The following is a 22861-nucleotide window of genomic DNA, read 5'->3' as shown; positions in this document are numbered from 1 at the left end:
CACCAGACCAGAGCACTGAGTGACACATCCAGTGGGTCCTTGGATGTTGTGGTGCACCAGTTTAGTTGTTCTCTCACACTGGGTGATTGGGAATTTGCACAGAATAGTTTTATATTGCACTGTATAGCTTATGTTACATTATGTGGTTTGTTACTCTGTTTCCCCATCACATGGTCTTTCCCCCAGCTGTCCAGGTACCCCCTGGTGGTCTCTCCCCTGGGTTACCCCTCGCCACTCCTAACTGGTGTCCCATTGGCTCTGGACCTCTCCCTCTGTCCCCATCCCGGGGTATAAAAGCTCCCTGCTGCCAGGAAACGCCCTCTTTCTCCCATGGGTTTGTCCACCTGGTGTGTCTCTTGGAATAAAGGAGAACATTCCCACGTGGAGAAGAGTGCTTCTCAATCTTTTACCTTCGTCTATGAAGTATCGTGCGGGCAAGGGTCTATAGCTAGCTGGAGTGCACCCCGACAGCCCAGGAAACATGATTCTTCAGGTGGCACCTTGGACACCTGCAGGGACGGGGACACCACCACTGCCGTGGGCAGCCCCTGCCAAGGCCTGACAACTTTTTCAGTGAAGAAATTCCTCCTGATGTCCATCCTGAGCCTGCCCTGGCCCAGCCTGAGGCCGTTCCCTCTCCTCCTGTTGCTGTTTTCTGGGAGCACAGCCCTTCCCCCCGGCTGTCCCCTCCTGGCAGGAAGCTGTGCAGAGCCACAAGAGCCCCCCTGAGCCTCCTTTTCTGCAGGCTGAGCCCCTTCCCAGCTCCCTCAGCCGCTCCCCAGCTCGGTTCCCTGCCCAGCCGGGCCCGCTCCCGGCCCTTACGTCTCTCATGTCCTGGGCCCGCCGCCGCTCCAGCTCGCCCAGCCGGGTCTCCGCTCGCCGCAGAAGCCGCCAGGCCAGACCCAGCTGCTCCTCGGCCGGGGCGGCGGGGTCGGCGCCCTCGGCCCGCAGCCAGCGCCGGATGGTGTCCGCCGGCACCGGGGGCTCCGCCTGCGGGGCAGCCAGAGGGGCCGTGAGACACGGGGCGCCGCGGGTACCCCCATGCCCCCGGGCCATCCCGGGGGTACCACCGACCCCACTCTCCGAAATCCCCCCCGGGCCGGCCGGCGCCGCTGCCGACACCCCGAGCCGCCCTGGGCTGGTGGCAGGGCTCCAGCCGGCCCCGAGCCCCCGGGCCGGTCCCGCGCACCCACCGGGGCGGCGGCGGCCGCGTCCATGCGGCGGGACGGACCGCGGCGCCATGGCAACAGGCCACGCCCCCAGCGCGGCCCGCCCCCATCAGCAATGCCGTGAATGGGCCCCGCGAGGCCACGCCCCCAGAGCGCCTCGCCACGCCCCCTCCCCGCTCAGTGGCGCCCCCTGGCGGCGGGCAGCGGCCACTGCCGGGCCACCACAGGATTCCCTGATTTCCTTCTAAAGCCCAGCGAATCCGCTGGAGCTGAAGGGAAAAGGGCAAGCACATGGAACCAAGCCTAGAGAAGAGAAGGGAGACCTTCAGAGACAATGCCAGTTCCTACAAGGGACTCCAACAGAGCTGGAGATGGAGTTTGGACGAGGACATGGATGGGACAGCTTCCCGCTGCCAGAGGGCAGGGTTAGATGGGATACTGGGAAGAAATTTTTCCCTGCAAGGGAGGAAGCCCTGGCACAGGCTGCCCAGAGAAGCTGTGGCTGCCCCATCCCTGGAAGTGTTCCAGGATAGGTTGGACAGGGCTTGGAGCAACCTCGGGCAGTGGAAGGCGGAATGAGATGAGCTTTGAAGCCCACTGAAACCCAAAGATGACTCCAGGAGATTGAGGAACTGAAGAGATAAGCAGGTCCACCCTGCAGAAGCAACTCACTGGCTGAAGACACTTCACAAGGGCATGGCAGAGAAAGGAGAAGAGGTACATGGCAGAGGCCAGGGAGGACCTTCCACTGAGCCCTCTCAGATCCTCACAAAGCAATGGACACATCCTGGACTTGCACTTCCACCTTAGCTACCACAACCAGCATTCCAGAGTGGCCAAACACCGGCCCAAACACTGCCAGGGTGGGAGCACTCCTGGGCTGGGTTTAACCCCCCTCAGGGAACAGGTGCATCCCTGGCACGGGACGGGGATGGCTGTGGCTCAGCACATCACAAAGAGGGACAGATACAATGCTGGAAGCCCACAGCGTGTTCTCAAGCCCAATTAAACCCCAAAATTCTCTGGGCCCACTGTCCCAGTCTGCTCCACGAAAAGCTCAGATTATTCCTCACCTTCCCAACCACCTCTGAGGAACTCCAGGACACTCTGAGGACTGTTGGTGGCATTTCTCCCAACCCTTGTTCCAGCACTCCTCCAAGGGCGTGTTCAACTTACACAAGGTTTTATATTCTCACCCCTGTTGGCCCATCCTTGCTGTCTACAGAGGCTCCAAACTAACACAAGAGAAATCCCAGACTCGACATTCCCACCAATTACCTACTGGGAGGTGAAGACAGGCAATTCCTGGAGCTTATTCACCTTCTTTATCAGTCCTGGCCACAGGCAAGCTGTGCATTCCTTCTCCTGACTCAGTTTCCAGCTGGATCTCTCCCCTCCTGACCAACCTGGACTTCTCCCATCACTGATGGCATCCTCTGATCCCAGTCTTTCCCTGCTCTTCTGGCTTTATTTTCCTTGTTTTCTCAGCACCCCTCACTTTCAGAGGATTGGTGTTATTACAAAATGACTGCTGCCTCCTGAACACTCCGTGGTTTTACCCAGAGCGCAGTCTTGCCTCTGGAAACGTTTCCAGCATTCCCATGTGCTGCTGTCCTTCCCAGGATCCCAGTGAATTTATCTGGAGGACAGCCCGTGAGCAGACACACAGCGGACAGCAGGAGAGCTGCTGTTAAGTTTCTTGCAGGCATGAGGAACACACACCTTGAAGCTGGTAACCATTCAAAGAGGGTTTAGATAAAACCAGGAACATTCCAGCTCTAAATCCACACAGCCAAGAGGAAGCTTCCCCTTCCAGGGGCAATCAGTGCCAGCCCTTCTGCTGTCAGAGAATCATGGAATCACTAAGCCTGGACAAGCCCTCCAAGATCATTGAATCCAGAGCCATTCCCCCAGCACTGCCACGTTTACCCTAAACCCTGCCCCAGGTGCCATCCACACTTGTTTTGGAACACTTCAAGGGATGGGGACTCCACCACTGTCCTGCAGCCTGTGCCAATACCTGAGCACCTTTCCATGAACAATTTCTAAATATCCAACCTTGAACCTCCCCTGGCACAGCCTGAGGCTGTTTCCTCATCCTCTCCCTTGCTCCCTGAGAGCAAACCCCAATCCCCCTGGCTGTCCCCTCCTGTCAGGAGTTGTGCAGAGCCACAGGGTCCCCCCTGAGCCTCCTTTTCTCCAGCTGAGCCCCTTTCCCAGCTCCCTCAGCCTCTCCTGGTGCTCCAGCCCCTTCCTTCCCCAGCTCCATTCCCTCCCCAGGACACCACCCCTGCCAGTGCCCTCTCCCCTTCTCCAACCTTGGCCTCAAGCTTGGATCCATCCCCTGTGGTCTGTGCCAGATGAGGCCTTGCCTTTGTTTACAGAGCTCTGCAGTGACACTTGAGCCTCGTTTGGTGAGAGCTGCCCAAACACTGCCTTGGAAAACTTTCTGATGTAAATGGAATATGAAGCAAAGCAACCTTCAAATAACTGGGATGGAAGGAAAACCTTTGAAACAGATGCTTTAGGGACACTGCTGCAGCACCTGGAATGTAGGAACATGGGATCTCTCCCAGGATCTACCCTGGCACAAGAGCTGCTTCCCCAAAGTTGCTGCCACCTCATTTTCCTTTCTGCTACCCTGGTTTCACCATCCACTCTCAGCACCAGAGATTCCCCACTCCAGTCATAAAACCAGCACGTCTTTCCTGCAAAGCCCCATTCCTTCCTCCTGCCATTCTAAAAGAAAATTCAAAGAAGGAGATTCAAGAAATTTTTTATATACAGAAACCTTCACCATTTCTCGTTCTCCCAGCCCACGGGACAGACACAAGCCTCTTTCCTCCTTTAGACACCAGGACAAATATCCTTTGGAATGGTTTCACTTCCATGTATTTCTCTTTTACAAAGCCACCATGGCCAGGCTGTATGGAAGTGGCAGTGTTGGACGGCCTCCTCATGCTCCGTGGGGATTGCTCTGTTCACCTGCACAGGCTCCAGTCCCACTCCCTCTGCAGCACCATTCCCTTATTTCCTCCCAGCTGCTCCTCAGCCTTTCCTCTCTATAAAGGCTGTGTGCTGGCCCTGGAGGTAACTCACAATCTTCTCCTCTATTTCCATGCCTTGTGCCAGCTCCTCGTTGGACAGGGATAGGGGAGTCTGAGAGTCCCTGGTGACGATGATGACAGAGGTTCTCCGGGACTCCAGGACGTTGGCCACCACCACCTGGTGCCGGTATTTCTCCAGAGCCTGCCGAGATTTGTCCAGGAGGATCTGGGGATCTGTCTCCAGTTTGAAGGAAATCACAAAGGCCTCAGGGGCCCAGTCTTTGACCAGGGGTGACAGCATTTTTGGCACCATCTTCATTGTGATCTGCAGTGGGGAAAGATAAAAATAAAAAAATCAGTAAAAACATTACAGGGAGTTTTAGTAAGAGATGGGATGGGAAAGAGGGAAATTCCAGCTTTGTTTCATATTCCATTTGCACCAGGAAGTTTTTCAAGGCAGTGTTTGGGCAGCTCTCACCAAACAAGGTTGAAATGACACTAAATTTCAATTCAATGATCCATGTGGTGCTCACAGTCAGGGGGTTCTGAAGCCAGACCACAGGAGCCCTGCATTCCCAGAGATACCCACACTGGGGGAATTTAAACATGAGAAGATTTAAAAAAGCATTATATCTGCACAAATCTGAGTTTTCACCTCTCCAGAATTTGGGTAGTTTATCCCATCTTCACTTATCCTTCTATCAATTCCCTAACACAAGGCACAAAAGTGCTCAAGCATGGAGAAAAACAGTAGGAGTCTCTGTTCTCCAGCTTCCCAACCTCTGGATCCATCACTGGGAATCAGGCCAGGTCTCATCTTTCCAATGCTAATGTTAAAGAATGAAGCCCAGCGACTTCTTAGAAATTAATTAAATAAATTTGGTATTTGTTATGTAAAGAATTCCAGAGACACCTGCTCCCATTCCTGAGAGGAACCTCGGTGCTGCAGTGCTGTTCTGTCATTCATACAAGCAAGATGGATACCAGAGTCATGGAATATGTAAAGAATTCCAGAGACACCTGCTCCCATTCCTGAGAGGAACCTCGGTGCTGCAGTGCTGTTCTCTGTCATTCATACAAGCAAAATGGATCCCAGAGTCATGGAATGGTTTGGAGTTGGGAGGGACTTTAAATCCCATCTCATTCCACCCCCTGCCATGGGCAGGGACACCTTCCACCACCCCAGGCTGCTCCAAGCCCTGTCCAAGCTGGCATTGGACACTTCCAGGGATCCAGGGGCAGCCACAGCTGCTGTGGGCACCCTGTGCCAGGGCCTGCCCACCCTCCCAGGGAAGGATTTCTTCCCAATATCCAATCTAAATTAATTCTGTCTGTTTGAAACCATTTCCCCCCCGCCTTGTCCTAGCACTCCAGGCCCTTCCCCAAAGCCTCTCTCCAGACAAAAGGCAGCAACTCAAGCTCTCCAGGAGCTATTCCTGGAGCACTTCAGCTCTGTCTGAGACCCACCCTCTCATCATCTCCATGGAAGCACGGGCAGCTCTAAAGGACAAAGCCAGAAAAGCAGGAGGCACCTCAGGGGGCCCTCTTCATGTGCCACACCACAAGTGCAGACATGTTGAAGCTGCTCCATATCAGACAGAGCAGCACTGACCTCCCTGCAGATAACCCACAGGACCCCTCACCCCTAAATCCCACCCTAAAAATAAACCTGGATCAAAGGAGAGCAGGGCTGATCCTGCCCTGCCCTCTTATCTGGGCCCCTCAGTGCAAGATAAGAATGAAACAGTGAAAGTTCAGGATTTCCAGAGGGCTCTGTCCCTGTGGGATCTCACCCCCTCACAACACACACGAGCTGCTGCTCTGCCGCTTTCCCGGGTTGATCCACAGCCAGCTCTCAGGAGAAGGGCCCTGGAAGCAGGGAGGGGATGGCTGAGGGGGGTGGCAGAGGGGGCCATGCCCAGGGGGGCCTCACCTGCAGGGGCCCCTCCGAGGACTGGATCTTGTGCTCCGGCATCTCGGAGATGGGGATGTAGAAATCCGAGACGGCGGCTGCCAGGTAGAACATGACGCTGGAGCCTGTGGGAACACGACTGCTGTCCCCTGCTGCCACGGCCTGTCCCTGCCACACACCCAACGGGGAGACCAGGCTGCCCCTCGGGGATCCCCCAGCACAATCCTGAACAGGCAGCGCTGACCCCAGCCCGGGCTCTGTCCTGTCCCCTCCTCCCGAGCCACAGGAGCCTCCGGGGACAGCCAGACCCTCATGCCGGGGTGCAGGAGCCCTCCAAGCAAGGGGGTTCCCTGGACCCCTCACGCCAGAGCCCCACAGGTCCCGGGATCACCTCATACCTGGCCCTGGGACCACCGCGAGGGGTTCTATCCGCTACTCACACCGGGGACCCCTCCACCCTTCTCCCACAACCATCACATCCCTGCTTCCTGCTCCCCTCACGATGGAAACCCCCACGAGATCCTCATCCCGGACCTGGGCTCAGGTCACACCGGAGACACCCCCGGGGGGCTCCATCCTGCCCCGTGCCCTACGAACCGGCGGCCGCCCCTCACTCCCGGTCCCCCCCGTACCGAGGGGCGCCAGGGCTCGGGCGGCCGCGCGGAGCAGCGCCAGGTACTCCACGAGCCCGGTGAACTCGATGGCGAGCAGCGCGCCCGCCTCGGTGGCGCGCTGGTACTCGCGGAGCGCGGGCAGCAGCGCGGGCAGCGCGGCGGGGGCGGCGGCCACGCCGGGCGGCGGCCCCGGGGTGAGGCGGAGCGCGTCGAGCAGCGCGGGCCCGTGCGGCGGCAGGGCGCGGGCCCAGGGGAAGGCGGAGCGGGCGCGGTGCAGGAAGCACACGGCGTAGCCCGCCCGCACCAGCCGCTCGGCCGAGGCGGCGCCGCGCCGCCCGCTGCTGAAGTTCTCCAGGAAGCGCACGGCGCGCGCCTCCAGCGGCACCTGCGTCCCGCCCGACGTCACCAGCGCCACGCGCCGCCCGCGCGCCGCCTGCGCCGCCGCCCAAGCCCGCACCCGGCCCTCGGTCGCCGCCGCATTCGCGTCGTTGTCCTCGTCCTCCTCCTTGCCCTTGTCCTTCTCCTCCGCCGCCGCCGCCGCCGCCATGACCGGGACCGGCCCGCACGGCCCGCCGGAAATCACGTGTGTCACCTTCCCCCCTACCGGAAGTGTTGTCTCGGCAACAGAACGCCAGCGCCGCCGTTGGTGCCGGTCGGAAGTGACGAGTCTCGACTCACCGGAAGTGTCACCCCGGCAACCGGGGACGCGCCGAGGGTTCGGGGCCGGCCATGGCGGCGCTCCCGCGCTGCGAGCTGTGCGGGGCCCGAGCGGCCCCGCTGCGCTGCCCCGGCTGCCGCCTCACCTACTACTGGTGAGAGAGCCCGGGGGGAGGCCCAGGGACGGGGCAGGAGGCGGGGATTAGCTCCAGGGTGAGGCTGGAGGCACGGGCAGAGAGCTTGGGATAAGGCTTGGCATTCAGGATGAGGCCCAGGAAGGAGGAGGCAGGAGCAGACATGGGACAGGACGATTGTCCCACAAAAAGGCTCAGGGCACGAGGCCTAGGATGAGGCCCAGGGCCTGGGAAGAAGGCCCAGGGAGCAGGAACCAGCCACAGGATGAGGCTCAGGATACGTGGAGAAGGCCCAGGATGAAACGTAGGAAGCAGGAACAGGCCCAGGACAGGGACAGAGAGACAGTGACAGGGTGTGGTCTGGGACAGAAGCAAGAGGCAGGGATTATCCCTGGGATGAGACTCAGTACACACAGACAAGCCTCCCAAAGCCCAGGACAGAGGGATGAGACCTGGCACAAAGCTCAGCAGGCAGGGACCAGACCCAGGCTGGAGCTCAGCCAGCAGGGCAGCAGGAGCTGGAGCAGGCACACTCACCTGGAGTGCTCCTGCTGCCTTCCAGCAGCTCCTGCATCCGGCAGGGAGCAGAGCTCAGGGAGCTCTGGAGTGTCACAAACATCCCTCACATGCCCCCAGAGCAGTCACTGAGTTCCAGAACATTCCCTGTTCCCACAGTGACCTGGGGTGGGTTGGTTTGTGGTTTTTGTTTTTCCAGTGTTGGAATCCAGGGATTTGTTCAAACTTGGCTGTACCAGGAGTTCAGGGAGTGATTTAGATAAGGATTTTAGCACAGGGAACCGTGGGGATGTGGCAGGACAGTGCTGTGAAATGGAGACATTTGGGAATATCATGGATTGGGTGCCCTGCAGGCAGCCCAGGGGCTCTGGGTAATTGTTGTGGAGAAAATCCTGAAAGACAGCAGGGAATAACCTTCCCTTACAAAATATCCCAGTAAATACCAGTATCTTTCTCCCCTCCTTTTGCCAGTGATGTCTCCCACCAGAAAACTGACTGGATCAGCATCCACAGCCACATCTGCCACCTGCTCATCCCAGTCCTTGGGCCCCAGCCCTGTTTCCATTCTGAAACAGACAGAAAACATGGCAAGGAGCAGCTGCTGAGGAGGCAGGTGGGTGCAGGAGCAACAAGCACAGCTTCAAAGTGCTTCCAGGGAAGGAATTCCAGCTCCTCCCCGTGCCCTGGCTGTACATGGTGGGACACACCAGGGGCACACGGGGCTCACCTGGAATTTTCAGCCACACTGGAGTCTCCAAAGCAGCCTTGGCTGTCACTGCCCAATCGATATAAAATGGAAAGGGGTTTCTTGGCTAAAACCAAGCAAGGCTTTTGCCTTCACAGGATCCATCCCTTCAGAATTCCCCCCTCTGCATGCTCCCAAGGAAGAGGATGGCACCTCCTTGGTTGATTTGATTTTTGGTTGCAGAGGTTTGGGGGTTATTTTTTTTAAACAAAAAATAAGGAGGGTGGGAGCATCCTCTCTGTCATTCCCTGTGGCATTCACATTCTCTGAAAAAATCCCTTTGCCCAGGATTTTTCTCCTGGGAAGCTGAGAAGCCCCAGAGAAAAGGAAAACAATTCTTATCTCATTTGCTTCTCCTGTGTTGTGCTCATGTGGAATGTGTTTGGAGATTGTTCACCCACAGGTGATTGTTTCACTGCATTCTGCTGTGAGTTGTTTTCACTCTTTGGCCAATCAGGGCCAAGCTGTGTCAGGATTCTGGAAATAGTAACAAGTTTCATTATTATCTTTTAGCATTCAGTAAGTATCCTTTCTGTATTCTTTAGTATAGTTTAGTATTCTTTAATATAATACAGTATCATAAAGTAATAAATCAGCCTTCTGAGAACATGGAGTCAGATTCATCATTCCTCCCTGCCACGAGGGTCCCTGCAAATACAATAATTCGTGAGTCTCCAGCCATTTCCAGAGTGTTTACTTCGTGTCCTGAGCTTCCTCAGGCAGCAGCAATCCTGGATTTCCCACCTTGCCAGCAGGCTGGTCCATCACCCAGGCTGGTCTGGGATCCAGCTGAGATTTGCTTCTTCCAGGCTGTTTGGTGGGAGGGCATCCCCTTTCCCAGAGCAAAGGGGCAAACAAACCAAGTCCCCTCCCTTTGTTTTCCTAGCCAGCTTGGAACACCCTTTCCTACTAAGTGCAGCCTTTTTTCTCCATCAGGGACATGCAGATGTGCAGCTCCTTTCCAGCCCCAGTGGTTTGCAACTCCTTCTGTTTCTGTTTATGGAATGGCAGGAGCTGCTGTTCTATATTGTTGCTAAAATAACCCACCCAGGTGCATCTGCTCCTGAAAATCCTCCCTGTGGAAATAAATTTTCCCTCTGTAAGAACTCCCAGATGCAGAATAATAGGGCAGCACACAGTGGGTTTGGAACAGAGAACATCCCTAATCTTTTGAATTTTACATGAATTATTATTTCTAAGGTGTTTCTAGCCCAGCTCTGGGGCTTTGGGGACCAGCTCATTGCTTCACCTTTCCTGGGAGCTTCTAGAAAGATGAAGTCCAAAGGCAAAAGTCCTGTTTGGTGAGAGCTCGTGACAGGCTTTAGGCAGCAGGTTCCTTTTGGTTTTACAGGAACTGGGCAATGACATCACAGGCTGGTTTGGAAACTCCTGTCTGGCTGAAAATCCCAGGTGAGACTGTTGAGCAAAGTCCACAGAAGGTGTGTCAGGCCAGTGTGTCCCAAAGGGAAAATGCAAAACTTCCTTCATTCCAGGTTCTGTATAAGTTGTTCTTTATAAATCCTGCAAGGAAGGTTAGAATGGGTGTCGTGGGGGTGTGGCAGGATTCTGCATCCAGAAGTGCTTGAAGCTGTTCCAAGAAACTCCCCTGCTATTGAACACTGATGTTGACATTGATTACATCATTGACTTTATTGCAACTAAAATTATCCCCATACATTCCAGCAGGCCACGTGGCTGCCAGCTGAGGGAAGTGCTCCTTCATTAGCTGGAAGTTAATCTGCTGGTTTAATTAGGTGAAGGGAAAGACAGCAGGAAGGCTGGTGGAGAGAAAGTCACTCTTGATTGGGGTTCAGACTGGGTGAGCAAACAGCAGTATGGAGCTGGAGCCTGGGCTGGGAATGGCTCCCTGGGCAAGGCAGGCAGAGAAGACTGGGGGTTTTTTTGAAGTGGTGATTTTTATAAGGTCCTTAACAACTCTTAACATCATCTGTTCTTTGACCTTTGTCTCCAGCCTATTTAAATAAAAATAGATTTTGAGAACTGTCTGTGCTGGGACAATTTGCTTTCCTTCTCTCCAAAGAAAGGAGGGAGACAGTGGAAATCCCTCAGTTACCCACTGGCTTTCCCAGCAGGAGGGAAAGTTCCTTTATGTCCAGCAGGATTTGGAGCAGTCAAGTTGGGCCTGGGCTGGCTCAGAGGTGTTGGGAGAAGGGGAGGTTATTTAGTGCCTTGATACTGCATCACATTCCTATTCCAGATCCAACAAAAGTGCTTGAAAAGTTCTTCCCTGTGAGGGTGGGCAGGCCCTGGACTGATTGCCCAGGGAAGCTGTGGCTGCCCCTGGATCCCTGGAGGTGTCCAAGGCCAGGCTGGACAGGGCTTGGAGCAACCTGGGATAGTGGAAGGTGTCCCTGCCTTTGGTAGGGGCAGAATGAGATGAGCCTTAGGCTTCCTTCAACCCACACCAGTCTGGGATTCTATGCAAAAAAGGCCTTTGGAGTTGAAGGTAAAGCTCTGCAGACTCATGATAACTAGAGAAAAAAACCTCCTGAGCAAAGCCTGCCTTGGGTTTGCTGCTTTTTGAACATTTCTGCTGTACTTCACCCACTCCTGCCCTGTGTTTGTTTAGAAAACACAGAGCTCCAGCCTCAGTCAGGACACAGGGAAACCTGGGCACATCCAAATGCCCTGTGGCTCGAGGAGCTGGGAGCCAGGAGGTTTTATGAGTTTCATTCCTTGTCTGTGCTCCAAAGCTTTGTTGATAGAAATCTGCTTCTGTCAACATAGCCAGGGGGGTGCCTGCAGACAGCACCTCCAAACCAACAGAACTCCAAGTTTCTGTTGGGAGAAGAGCCTCACCTGCCTGTGTGATGTCAGCTCCCCACAGCTCCTGGGCATGGGAAAAGATCCAGCCCAGCCAGCCCCAGCCCTGCTCTGACTGCAGGTTCAGCTCCAGCTCACTGGAGCCTTCCCTCTTCCTGAAATCCTCATTTCTTCAGACACACCGTAGATTTTGGTGCCTGAGCGGGAATAAAGGATGTGGCACTGAGTCCTGAGTGTGTTCCCAACCCCCTGCTCCCACCTGGAGCAGAGCTGAGGTCCTCAGCCCCCTCAAACCCCAAAAACTGTGTGGGGGCATCTTCAGAGAAACCTCAAATTGCAGCACACATGGAGAGAGCCCAAAGTAACAGGGCCAGGAGGGAGGGGGAAACCAGGGAGGGCCAAAGGGAACCATTCCCCCAGGGCTCTTCAGGGCCAAAGGGAGCCATCCTCCAAGGCTTGGAACTGTGGTTGGAAATATTCACTGCTCCAGGGCTCCTCTTGCCTCCTGCCCTTCCTTCTCCTCCTGGAAGCTGTGCCAGAGCCCAACCCCCAGCTTTGTCCTTGCTGCAGATGTTTCAGGCCATGGGAGGCAGCGATGATACCATTGACAAGGAGTAAAAAAAGAATGATTCCAATCTCCAGCACCTCCCAGATGCCAATCTGGGCGATGCCCACGCACTGGGGCCTGCACTGGTTGCACCAGACTGGCACAGACAGAAAAAGCAGCCTGAGAAATACCAGCTTTTCCTGCTGCTGCCCCAAGCCTGTGCTGCTGTTCTCCTGGGCACCACCTGCTCCCTGGACACCGTTTGTGTTTCACAGAATCCCAAACTGGTTTGGCATGGAAGAGACCTTAAAGTCCATTTCATTCCACCCCTTGCCAAGGGCAGGGACAGCTTCCACTATCCCAGGTTGCTCCAAGCCCCATCCAACCTGGCCTTAGACACTTCCAGGGGTGCCACAGCTTCTCTGGAAAACCTGCCTTTCCCCTCTCCATGTTCTGGTAGCTCAGGAATGGGCACTGTGTTTTCTGGCTCTTGGCTCTCCCCACTGGGGCAGGGGCTGTTGCTCTGGGCTGTGTTCTTTGGTGATCTCATTTATCCAAAAAGGTGTCTCTACCTCAGCCAAGATTTCCAGGATCCCTCGCAGGCTGTCCTGGAGCTCTCTGTCCTGGAGTTGCACAACTCTGCCGCACTCCAAGCAGTTCAAGCTCAGCAGAATGCCAAAGCCTGGTGCTCTGAGATTGATTTGGCCCAGCTCAGCCCCAGCTGGAGGCAGAGGGTGGTAAAGGGGTGAACTGGTGTTTCCTCAGTGTCTCACTGAGACAACCAGGGTAGCACTGCTGCACTCTCCAGCAGCACCACTGATTCCCAGGCAGCTTTCCTGCTGCACCACTGCTGGGAAAAGTGATGGAGAAGTGTTAGTAGCTGGCTGGATGGGGCTCTGAGCGACCTGGTCTAGTGGAATATGTCCCTTCCCGTGACAGGGGGTGGAAAAGATGAGCTTTAAGGCCCCTTGCAACCCAAACCTTTCTGGAATTCTGTCATTCTACAAGGATCCTGGCGCTTTTTCCTTGGCATCCCTGTAAGGGCGCAGTATGCACAGCTCCTGGCAGGGAGCAGGAATTGGGATGGAGATCTGTTTGTGGAGCTGGGGATTACATCAGCTGCTGCTAACATTGGAGGCCAAATGGTGTGGACTGGTAGGAACAGTAAAAGGCAGGGAGCAGCTATATATGGATAAGTACAGGATAAGTTATGGGTTCTGACAAACCCAAACACTGCAGGAGCTGCTGCACCACCAGCCCTGGCTGGGGATGGATTTGCTGAGTGTAATACCTTCTGATTTTGACCAGTTTTCAGGCTCTGCACACAAAATCCCAGTCCAGGACCAGCCAGGAGAGGGTGGGATGAAGCTGCAGTTCCCTGTGAGGAGCTCTCTCCTCACTCCCTGGCCACGTCTCCAGCAGCTGGAGCTGTGCCATGCTGGCACCACAGGGCTTGGCTGCCTCTGAGTCACGCCGGAGCCCCTGGCTCTAATCTCCTTTCTGGTCTTGTGATGATCATTTTCTGTGCTTCACAGCTTTTATTGCTGCAGCCTTATGAGACCTTGTCAGGAGGCGTAAAGGATTCTTCGTCCGGGAAGACACCACATGACCTGTGAGGATGTCCAAAGCTGTTCCTACTCAAAGCAGGAAGGGAGCCAGACTCTAATACCTTCTAATATGACAGCTTTAATGTCTGTCTATTAATTACAGCCACAAACTACATTACAATTGCTGCTTTGTAATTTGAAAACCTAATTTTAAAGAGCCTGTGCATCTGTAACCACCTGGTCTAGTGAAAAGCTTCCCATGGCAGGGGATGTGATGAGATGGGCTTTAAGGTCTCTCCAACCCAAACCATTGTGGGGTTCTGTGATTCCTTTCTCCCTGTCTTTTCTCACTCTGGCCCTGCTCTGTTTCCCTGCAGGAATCCCTCATTGCCGTGGCGTTGAGCACAGCCCAGGGGTTTGTGTGGGCAGGGAAGCCCCTGGAAGCAATTCCTGCAGCACTGCAGGCGCTGCGCTTCAGCTCCCAAGTGTTCGGCTCTGGCTCCGTGCAGCTCGTGCCCATTTATCTGCTCCTGGCTGAGGCCTCCACGGGTGAGCATTGTCAACATGGGAATGCTGGCAAGGGCAAGGCTCCCGGCTCAGGTTTCTGGTTTCCTTTTGCCATTTATCTGGAAAGGAGCAGTTGTGGGCCCTGCTGTGCCTCAAGGGCATTGCAGAGATTTGAGCTGTCCCACAAACACACACCCCCCTCACACCCCTTTTCTGTGGCTCTGGGGAAAAGAATCTCTCAGCACTCAGGAGATCAATGAAATCAAATTAAGTGTTTTCTCCCTCTCCACCAATTCCCAAGGGAGAAGCTGTATGAAAGTCAATTGTTTACCTCCATGGCCTCAGATGACTCTCCAATGCATTAAATTCCAGAGGGTGGTTATTTGTACGCTTATCTCAGAGAACCAGCAAACATTTCAGAGGCCATTGCACCCAAAGAACTCCCAGTTCATTCACAAATCTTGCTCTGCCTGAGCAGAGCTTTTTCTCATTGTGTGCTTTGGAAAACATGGCAAAGGAGGGCATGGGAGCTGCTCTCCCTGCAAGAGAGATCCCTGTAAATCACTGCCATTCCAGGAGCACACAATGCTCTGCTGGCACAACGGAGCTGGCTCAGGGCTTGTCGTAAATGGTGTGATGAGAGCAGGGAGAAAAAATACTGTGAGTAATTCCAGTGTGATAAGGTGAGAGACATCAGTGCCTGCCTGGAGTGAACCTGTTTAGGCCACGTGTTCCAGAGAGATTGTGAGCAATGTTTAGGAGCAATGAGCAATTGCTCAGTGTGAGCAATGTATCCTCTGCCATGGAGCCAGGCTGGGAGAGCTGGGAGTGCTCACCTGGAGAAGAGAAGGCTCCAGGGAGACCTGAGAGCCCCTTTCAGTGCCTAAAGGGACTCCAAAAGAGCTGCAGAGGGACTTTGGACAAGGGTCTGGAGTGCCAGGACAAGGGGGAATGGCTTCCCACTCACTGCCAGAGGGCAGGGTCAGATGGGATATTGGGAGGAAATCCTTCCCTGTGAGGGTGGGCAGGCCCTGGCACAGTTTCCCCAGAGAAGCTGTGGCTGCCCCTGGATCCCTGGAAGTGTCCAAGGCCCAGCTGGATGGGGCTTGGAGCAACCTGGGATAGAGGAAAGTGTCCCTGCCCATGGCAGGGGCTGGAACTAGATGAGCTTGAAGGTCCCCTTCATTCCAAATCAGTCTGGAATTCTGTGGTTTCTAGCTCCTTTTGGAGCTCTCTACACATTCACCTGTCTGTAAATGAGTCTTTAGACATGTGGGTAACTCAGAAGCACTTGGGAAAGAAGTGGGGAATCCCCAAAATGCATCTCCATATCAAGCTACCCCAGGACATCCAGTAGTATTCTCTGACTTTCCAGATTAAAAAATGCTCCTTATCTTCCTTATTTCCCTGATTGTCCCTACATGTCATTCCAGGTGCTGGCCGTCCCCGACAGGCAGCCAAATATCTCTCCCAAGCCCAGTGGATTGTCCTGCAAACCCCAGACTGCAGTGCTGCTCTTCAGTCTAAGTTACACCGTGGGCTGGGGCTTTTCTCTGTTGCTGAAGGAAACCTGGACCAGGCTTTGTATCACCTGGCCAATGATGTGAGTCCCTTGGAATACAGGAACAAGGAACACTTCTGTTGTAATTCCTTCTCTTCTCCCAGATCAATATGGAAATGCCAACAGGCAGATTTGGGATCTTGGGATCTTCACATCACAGACACCCAAACTGGATAGATCTGAGACACCTGTGGATCCATGTGTGAGCTAAAGATGTGTTTTGCCACTTATCCCTATTCCTGTGAAGTGATAGAGAATCATGGAATCACTAAGGCTGGAAAAGCCCTCCAACATGAACAAGTCCAACCATTCCCCCAGCACTGCCAGCTCCACCACTAACCCATGTCCCCAGGTGCCACATCCACACATTTTTTGAACACTTCCAGGGATGGTCCACCTCCACCACTGTCCTGCACAGCCTGTTCCAATACTTGAGCACCCTTTCCATGAAGGATTTTTCCCAATATCCAACCTAAACCTTTCCTGGCCCAGCCTGAGGCCGTTCCCTCTCCTCCTGTCCCTGTTTCCTGGGAGAAGAGCCTCACCCCTCTGGCTGTCCCCTCCTGTCAGGAGCTGTGCAGAGCCAGAAGGGCCCCCTGAGCCTCCTTTTCTCCAGGCTGAGCCTCCCTCAGACACTCCTCCTATGTTCCTCACATTCCTTGTCTTTATGGCTTCTCCCTATAAATTTCCTCATCAGCTTCATTTCAGTGCAGAGATGCCCAGACATTCCTGTCCCAAGCTGATGGAGTTGCCTTTATTCCACAGATAATTCAAATTTTGGCTGATATTTCCCTCAGTAGTTTCCCAGCTCTGTCACCCATTATTTAATTAATGCCTTATTTCCCTATTTCAGTATCTGGTTCAATGATGTTTTCTACAATTCCACCTCTTTAGCCATGAAAACTCTTTGGAATTGGTCATTGCCACCTGTGTTCCTGTAGATGCTTTGCCTGTCATTTGATCCTCCAAAGCCAGATGAACTTCTCCACATCCTATTTCTGTCCCATGTAGACTAAATTTATCCAGTGATCCAGTGCTGAGTGATGTATACCCACTCCTGTGGAATTTGATAGTGGCTTTGTGTGGGTGTAAATGATGACATAAAGGCAGAAGAGTTAGACCCTTTCTATTATAACACACAGCCGTGTCTCTGCTCGGTCTAGAAGCCCTTTGGGCATTTGAGAATTCCACAAAGGAATCTCCCAAAAGTCTTTGGAGATTTCCAAAATCCACCCCCCCCTTTTTCTTTTCTTTCTTTCTTTTTTTTTTTTTTTTTTTTTTTTTAATTCCCTAAATGTAGTGCCTGAAAGAGCACCAGGTAAGTTTTTAACTCTTAACAAGTTCAGGACCTGCTTGGACCTTGGCTGCGTGTCTGGGATCTGCTGAGAGTCACACAGCAGCTCAGAATAGCTGGAATGCCACACTGCCTTCCCACTGCTGCTCCAGGGGAAGGGAAGGCTTGCCTGGGGGCTGGGAAAGCAGCAGGATGGGCTCTGGGAGAGCTGGGACAGATGGGTGGCACAGGGAGAGGGGGACAGGTGGGAAACCTGCCCTGGACTTCAGAGAATGAACCAAGCAGGTGCCTCTGCCCCAGCCAGGGTGGAATTAGGGTGTTGCATTCCCATGGATCAACCCCAAAATACAGTTTTTTAGTATGTTCCTATGAATAAACTCTGTGAACTAGGTATATTCTTAAGGATCCTATGGATAACCCCCAAAATACAGCTTGTTAGTGCCTCATTCCTATGGATAATCCCCAAACAGAGTTTTTAGCATGTAATTGCTTTACATAACCCCCAAAAAAACAGCTTTTAAGTACCACATTTTCCAATCACTGTCAGGCATCATTTACACATTAAAAATCCCCAGCATTTGCAATATTAATCCACAATGAAAAACTTCTCAGGTTTGACATGAACAAAAACTTTTTGGGGCTTATTTTTATTTAATATTGATTTCAGGTTTACCTGGCGACTGCTGAGTTTGGACTAAATTCTATCAAGGTCTCTGGAGGGTACTTCCACATGGCAAATATTTTCTTCTACCAGAATAAAATGGATGTAGCAAATTCACTGTATACCGAGGTTGGTAGAACCTAAAATCATCCTCTGAGTTTTTCTCAGGTTTTTTTGATGCTCTTTCCAAAGTTTTTTCCATTTCCTTTCAACGGGATGATGACCATATCAAGTGTCAGTGTTGCCTTTTAGGACCAGTCCCAGAAACGCTGTTTGTACATAAATAATTATCTGAGTTAAAGCCATGAGATATTAATCCTGTAATCAGTTCAAAATTCTTAATAAACTATTTTCAGTTTGAGCAGCTAAACCTTGTTAAAAAACAGCTTTGCTACCAAATTTCCTGTGCCAGGGGTTAGAGTCCCATCAGTACAGAGGGTCCCTGAGGAGTTCCTAAATCCAGGGAAGAGTGGGATACAAATTTTAGGTGGGAGCCACCTAAAATTTACACGGGGAATCAGTAAAAAGTCACATTGATAAAAAATTTTCAGAATGGATTGATCAAGCAAGGAAAGTAATAATTATCTAATTGATTTGATAACTCAACAAATGAACTTTTACTTGCTTAAGTCGATTTTTGTGGAAATAAGATGCTGGGAGCTGCAAAATCCACCACCATTCCTGTCCCAAACTTCAAGTCAACCAGCTTTTGGTGAACATTTTGGTTAGATTTGTTCAAGTTGGGTGAAAATCCCCAGTCAGACGGAGATGGGAGCGATTGCAGCTGGGCCGTGTGGGACAGGAGCAGTGTGATCCCTCTGGGAACATCCAGCCTAGCTCAGTGACCCGCAGGCACGCGGAGGGGACGGGCCGTGCAGGGGCATTGTTTGGAGAACAACTGAATACCAGGGGTTCACAGGAGTGAAATAATTCCCATGCTTCCTGCCAGGTGAGCAGCCTCTGGCACGCCTGGCTGCTGAGCTGCCTTCACGAGCACCAGCGAGCGCTCCAGGCCCAGGCAGAGGCGTCGCCGTTCTCCGAGGAGGAGGAAGGCATCAAGGACGGGATGAGTAAGAGCTGCTATTGCTCCAAAACCTTTGGGAAGTGGGGGTTAAAGAGTCCCTGCACCCTACAGATCATGTTGGCGTGGTGTTTCCAGAGGTTGAGTTTAATGGCAATGCCAATTCTTCAGGAATGAAGGTGTTCTGTGGAATCCCAGCTTTGCCCTTGCTGGTTGCATTCTCCGTTTCACAGCTCCCTCGGCACTGACTGGAGCAAAGCAAAATTTGATTCATGGACTCATAGAATCATTTGGTTCAGAAAGGACCTTTAAAATCATCAGGTCCAGCCATTCCTCCAGCACTGTCCTGTTCACCACTAACCCACATCCCAAATGCCACATCCACGTGGTTTCTGAACACTTGCAGGCATGGGGACTCCACCATCTCCCTAGGCAGCCTGTTCCAGTGCTTTACATGCCTTTCCATGAAAAAATTTCTTCCTAATATTGCAAGTAAACTTCCCCTGGTGCAATTTGATACTCAAACATTCTCATTTCTCTTTGGCTCCTTCATCTCCCTTTAATAATGGATGTGACATCTCAGCTCACTTACGTGGGAGTACAGCTCCCTCCTGGAGCAGCAGGACATGATGGAATAGCCAATTACAGATTATTGGATGTATTAATCAGGAGAGCAGTCTTGGGAGAAAGGCTGGGGAGTCTCTCACTGGCACATAAAGGTGCAGAAAGCATCAGTGTGCCCCTGGTACTACCTCATGCTTCCCTGAAACCAGACCAGACCCTGGTTCTTGGCTCCTTTCTACCATCTGTGCTAATTCAAGAAAGGGAATAAAAATTTCTCTCCCTGAAATGTTCAAGGTCAGGTTAGACAGGGTTTGGAGCAGCCTGGTTTGGTGGAAGGTGTCCCTGCCCTTCCCTGGCCGGGAATCAAAATGAGATGGTCTTTAAGATCCCTTCCAAACCAAAGCAATCTGGGATTCTGTGATTTTAAGAGAAGCATTTCTGAAAATCCCATTTCCTGGCACTACCTCCATCAGGAGTTCCCAGAGTAGGAAGAACACTAAGGCAGGGCTACAGGAGACCATCTTTGGTGTGACAGGAGTAGAAAAAACTGTTCTTTTCCTGCAGCAGAAGGAATCCTCTCTGAAGACTGCTCAACACAAGCACTGACTGGATGAAAGGAGTCCTGTTCATGGGCATGGAATTTGCATGAAGCTGAGATCATAGACACCCAGACTGGTTTGGATGGAAAGGACCTTGAAGTCCACCTAATTCCACCCCCTGCCATGGCAGGGACACCTTCCATTTTCCCAGGTTGCTCCAAGCCCTGTCCAGCCTGGCCTTGGACATTTCCAGGGATCCAGGGGCAGCCACAGCTTCTCTGGGCACCCTGTGCCGGGGCCTCCCCTCCCTCAGACCGTGCTGATATTTACAGTAAGTCCAGCCTGGCCTTGGACATTTCCAGGGATCCAGGGGCAGCCACAGCTTCTCTGGGCACCCTGAGCTGGGGCTCCCCACCCTCAGACCACGCTGATATTTACAGTAGAAATGCTTTGCTGTCTAGAAGAGCCAGCTGGGCAGTTTTGAACCTATTCTCTTGCACAAATCCATCCATCAGGATCATTTCTTTCTCCGTGCAGCCGAAGCGCAGCGCGAGGAAGGAAGGCGGGTGCTGTGCGCGGTGCTGGAGGTCCGGGAGCAGGGGCCACTGCAGCATCCTGGGGAAACAGCCCGAGTCCTGCATGCCCTGGCCATGATCCACTACCTGGGCCTGGATTTAGCCAAGGTAGGTTGTGTCTGAAAGATCCCCATCTGCTCTGGGGATCATCCTATCTCCTGGTCCTCTTGTTCCCCAGCACCTCTCCTGAGCCCGGATATTTACAGTAGAAATGCTTTGCTGTCTAGAAGAGCCAGCTGGGCAGTTTTGAACCTATTCTCTTGCACAAATCCATCCATCAGGATCATTTCTTTCTCCGTGCAGCCGAAGCGCAGCGCGAGGAAGGAAGGCGGGTGCTGTGCGCGGTGCTGGAGGTCCGGGAGCAGGGGCCACTGCAGCATCCTGGGGAAACAGCCCGAGTCCTGCATGCCCTGGCCATGATCCACTACCTGGGCCTGGATTTAGCCAAGGTAGGTTGTGTCTGAAAGATCCCCATCTGCTCTGGGGATCATCCTATCTCCCCAGCACCTCTCCTGAGCCCACAGTGCTGGTGACCAAAGTGCCTCATAGCGCCCAAACCAAGGGCTCAGGTGGGATATTGGGAGGAAATCCTTCCCTGTGAGGGTGGGCAGGCCCTGGCACAGGGTGCCCAGAGCAGCTGTGGCTGCCCCATCCCTGCAAGTGTCCAAGGCCCAATTGGATGGGCTTGGAGCAACCTGCTCTTGTAGAAGATGTCCCTGCCATGGGGACAGACATCAGCTTTAAAGCCCCTTCCTAGCCAAACTATTCCATGATTCTGTGACCTGCACTCTGTAAAGGCTGACAGTCCTGGGGGATGAGTATTGGTCTCTGCCAGGCCAGTGGATCCTGCAGTTATCCACATTTTCTGGGTTCTTCCTTTATCTGGACTATCTTGGCAGTGTAGCTGCCTTTAGACCTGAGTTCAGGGGTTACACAGAGCAACATCCGGGGCTCACAGACCTATCCTTGAGCCAGACTCCCCTGAGTTCAAGGTTCAGTCTATTGGGGTCTGTAATTCCAGTTTGGAATCTGCATTCCTGTGTCTTTATGGCTTAAAAATTCAGGTGACTAGTAACTTCTGTGCTTTACCAAGAATTGATTTTGAGGAAGTGCTGAGCAGATACCATCTGGAAATCCAGCCCTTCTGTTTGGGATCAGAGCTCAAAACCCTGAGTTTCTTCAGCCTGGGTTTTCAGGATTGGAAATACAGGTATTGAAAAATACTGTATTGAAATATTAGTGGTCTCTTCATTGTATTATAGAAAGCCACTACTTGGAAGTGTTTGGGAGATACAAACAAATTTGAATTTGTTTGAAAAAGAAAAACGACAAAGTTTTATAATTGTGAGAGTGTCTAACCCCTGGAAGAGCTACCAAGGGAAATTATTTTGTTCCTTATCAAGAGAAATGAAGGATTTAATTCAGTACAGCTGTTTGTTTTCCCTGGCATGGCTTTGGGATTGTTCAGGGGAGCTGTGTTAGACAGGAGGTGATGTCCAGCACGGGGGGCTGGGGTCAGTAATCTCCTGTCTGCACCACTGGATCCTAAATATGGGATCTGCTGGCAGCTTTAGGCTCTCCTGTAAAGCAGCTTGTACAGGTCACCTCGGAAAGAGAGCCTGGATCTGCTCCAGGCTGCTCCTGCACTCAGCCTCAACAGGTATTTAACTATCCCATGAGAACAGCCAGATTCCTGACAATCCCTGGGTGTTTCTTCTATCCCATTCCAGGCCCAGGAGGTGGGGATGAAAGCCTTCGACCTGGCCAAGCAGCTGCCCCAGCAAGACTCTCTAGAAACCATCGGTCAGCTGCTGGAGCTGATTAATGCCCAGTTTTCCCACACCACATAAAAACTGGCTCTGCCAGACCCAGTTTGTTTGGCCAGGTTCTCTCTTATCCAGGTTCCTGGACACCACGAGCGTCACAAGCCCTTGATCCTTCCTGTTGCTGCCTCTTTCCAGCTGCGTCCGTGGCTGTCCCAAACTGTTTAGAAAATAAACATTTTGGTCTGAGTTAGTCTTCATGTGCTGCTCCACTTCTGTAACCTCTCAGAGAGTAACAGCAACAGGGTGAGAAACAAAAGCACCATGAGCACACTGAATAAATCATTTATTGGCCAGGTTGGGAATAAGCAAACAGCCTCTCACAGCCTCATGGTGGTTGTCCAGGAGCCAAGACGAGCTCAGGTGTGTTTCTTGCTGGCTTCCTGGCTTTGCTTGCCAATTTGGTGAAGGAGATCCCGTGGAGGGATAGAGGAGGGACACAGGGAAGGGCTAGGGTCATGGACACCTGCTCCTGGGGACATGGTTGGGCTTGACAAGGTGTTGCAGCTCCCTGCAGAGCCCCTCCATCTCCAAACCAATTTCCAGAAAATTCCAGCCTGGTTTGGAAAACCAGCCTGGTTTAGAGCTCATCCCACTTCACCCCCTGCCGTGGGCAGGGACACCTTCCACTATGGCAGGTGCTC

General features: G+C 52.9%; 3 protein-coding genes across 4 annotated transcripts in view; 1 reads left to right on the top strand and 2 right to left on the bottom strand.

Moving 5' to 3' along the window:
* Positions 1-1225, bottom strand: part of CCDC30 (coiled-coil domain containing 30) — a 38907-nt gene extending 37682 nt beyond the window's left edge. Inside the window, exons 1-2 of the mRNA XM_041419543.1 lie at positions 1194-1225; positions 823-990 (exon numbers count right to left, since the gene is read on the bottom strand). Of these exons, the coding sequence (XP_041275477.1) occupies positions 823-990; positions 1194-1217 (192 nt within the window). The 5' untranslated portion in view covers positions 1218-1225. The remainder of the gene's footprint in view (positions 1-822; positions 991-1193) is intronic.
* A 2704-nt stretch (positions 1226-3929) lies between these two features.
* Positions 3930-7330, bottom strand: PPCS (phosphopantothenoylcysteine synthetase). 2 transcript variants are annotated; one of them, XM_041419514.1, is made up of 3 exons: positions 7200-7330; positions 6150-6253; positions 3930-4541 (listed from the first exon to the last, which is right to left on the bottom strand). In XM_041419514.1, the coding sequence occupies exons 2-3, from the start codon at positions 6240-6242 to the stop codon at positions 4218-4220; spliced, it is 417 nt and encodes a 138-aa protein (XP_041275448.1). In that variant the 5' UTR covers positions 6243-6253; positions 7200-7330; the 3' UTR covers positions 3930-4217. The 2 variants fall into 2 exon arrangements, with proteins under 2 accessions (XP_041275448.1, XP_041275447.1); XM_041419513.1 differs by having other exon boundaries at positions 6761-7327.
* Positions 7331-7444: 114 nt separating this feature from the next.
* ZMYND12 (zinc finger MYND-type containing 12) lies at positions 7445-22387 on the top strand. The gene is made up of 8 exons (XM_041419506.1): positions 7445-7554; positions 8521-8662; positions 14050-14221; positions 15613-15782; positions 17702-17824; positions 18645-18765; positions 20357-20502; positions 22125-22387. Exons 1-8 carry the CDS (start codon positions 7472-7474, stop codon positions 22242-22244), a joined length of 1077 nt encoding a protein of 358 aa, XP_041275440.1. The 5' UTR covers positions 7445-7471; the 3' UTR covers positions 22245-22387.
* Positions 22388-22861: the final 474 nt, after the last annotated feature.

This window comes from Onychostruthus taczanowskii, unplaced genomic scaffold (genome assembly GCF_017590055.1).
Source record: "Onychostruthus taczanowskii isolate IOZ18803 unplaced genomic scaffold, ASM1759005v1 scaffold61, whole genome shotgun sequence".
Taxonomy (NCBI): domain Eukaryota; kingdom Metazoa; phylum Chordata; class Aves; order Passeriformes; family Passeridae; genus Onychostruthus; species Onychostruthus taczanowskii.
Note: the sequence above shows the minus strand (reverse complement) of the source record. Positions and strands in the feature narration are given on the sequence as shown.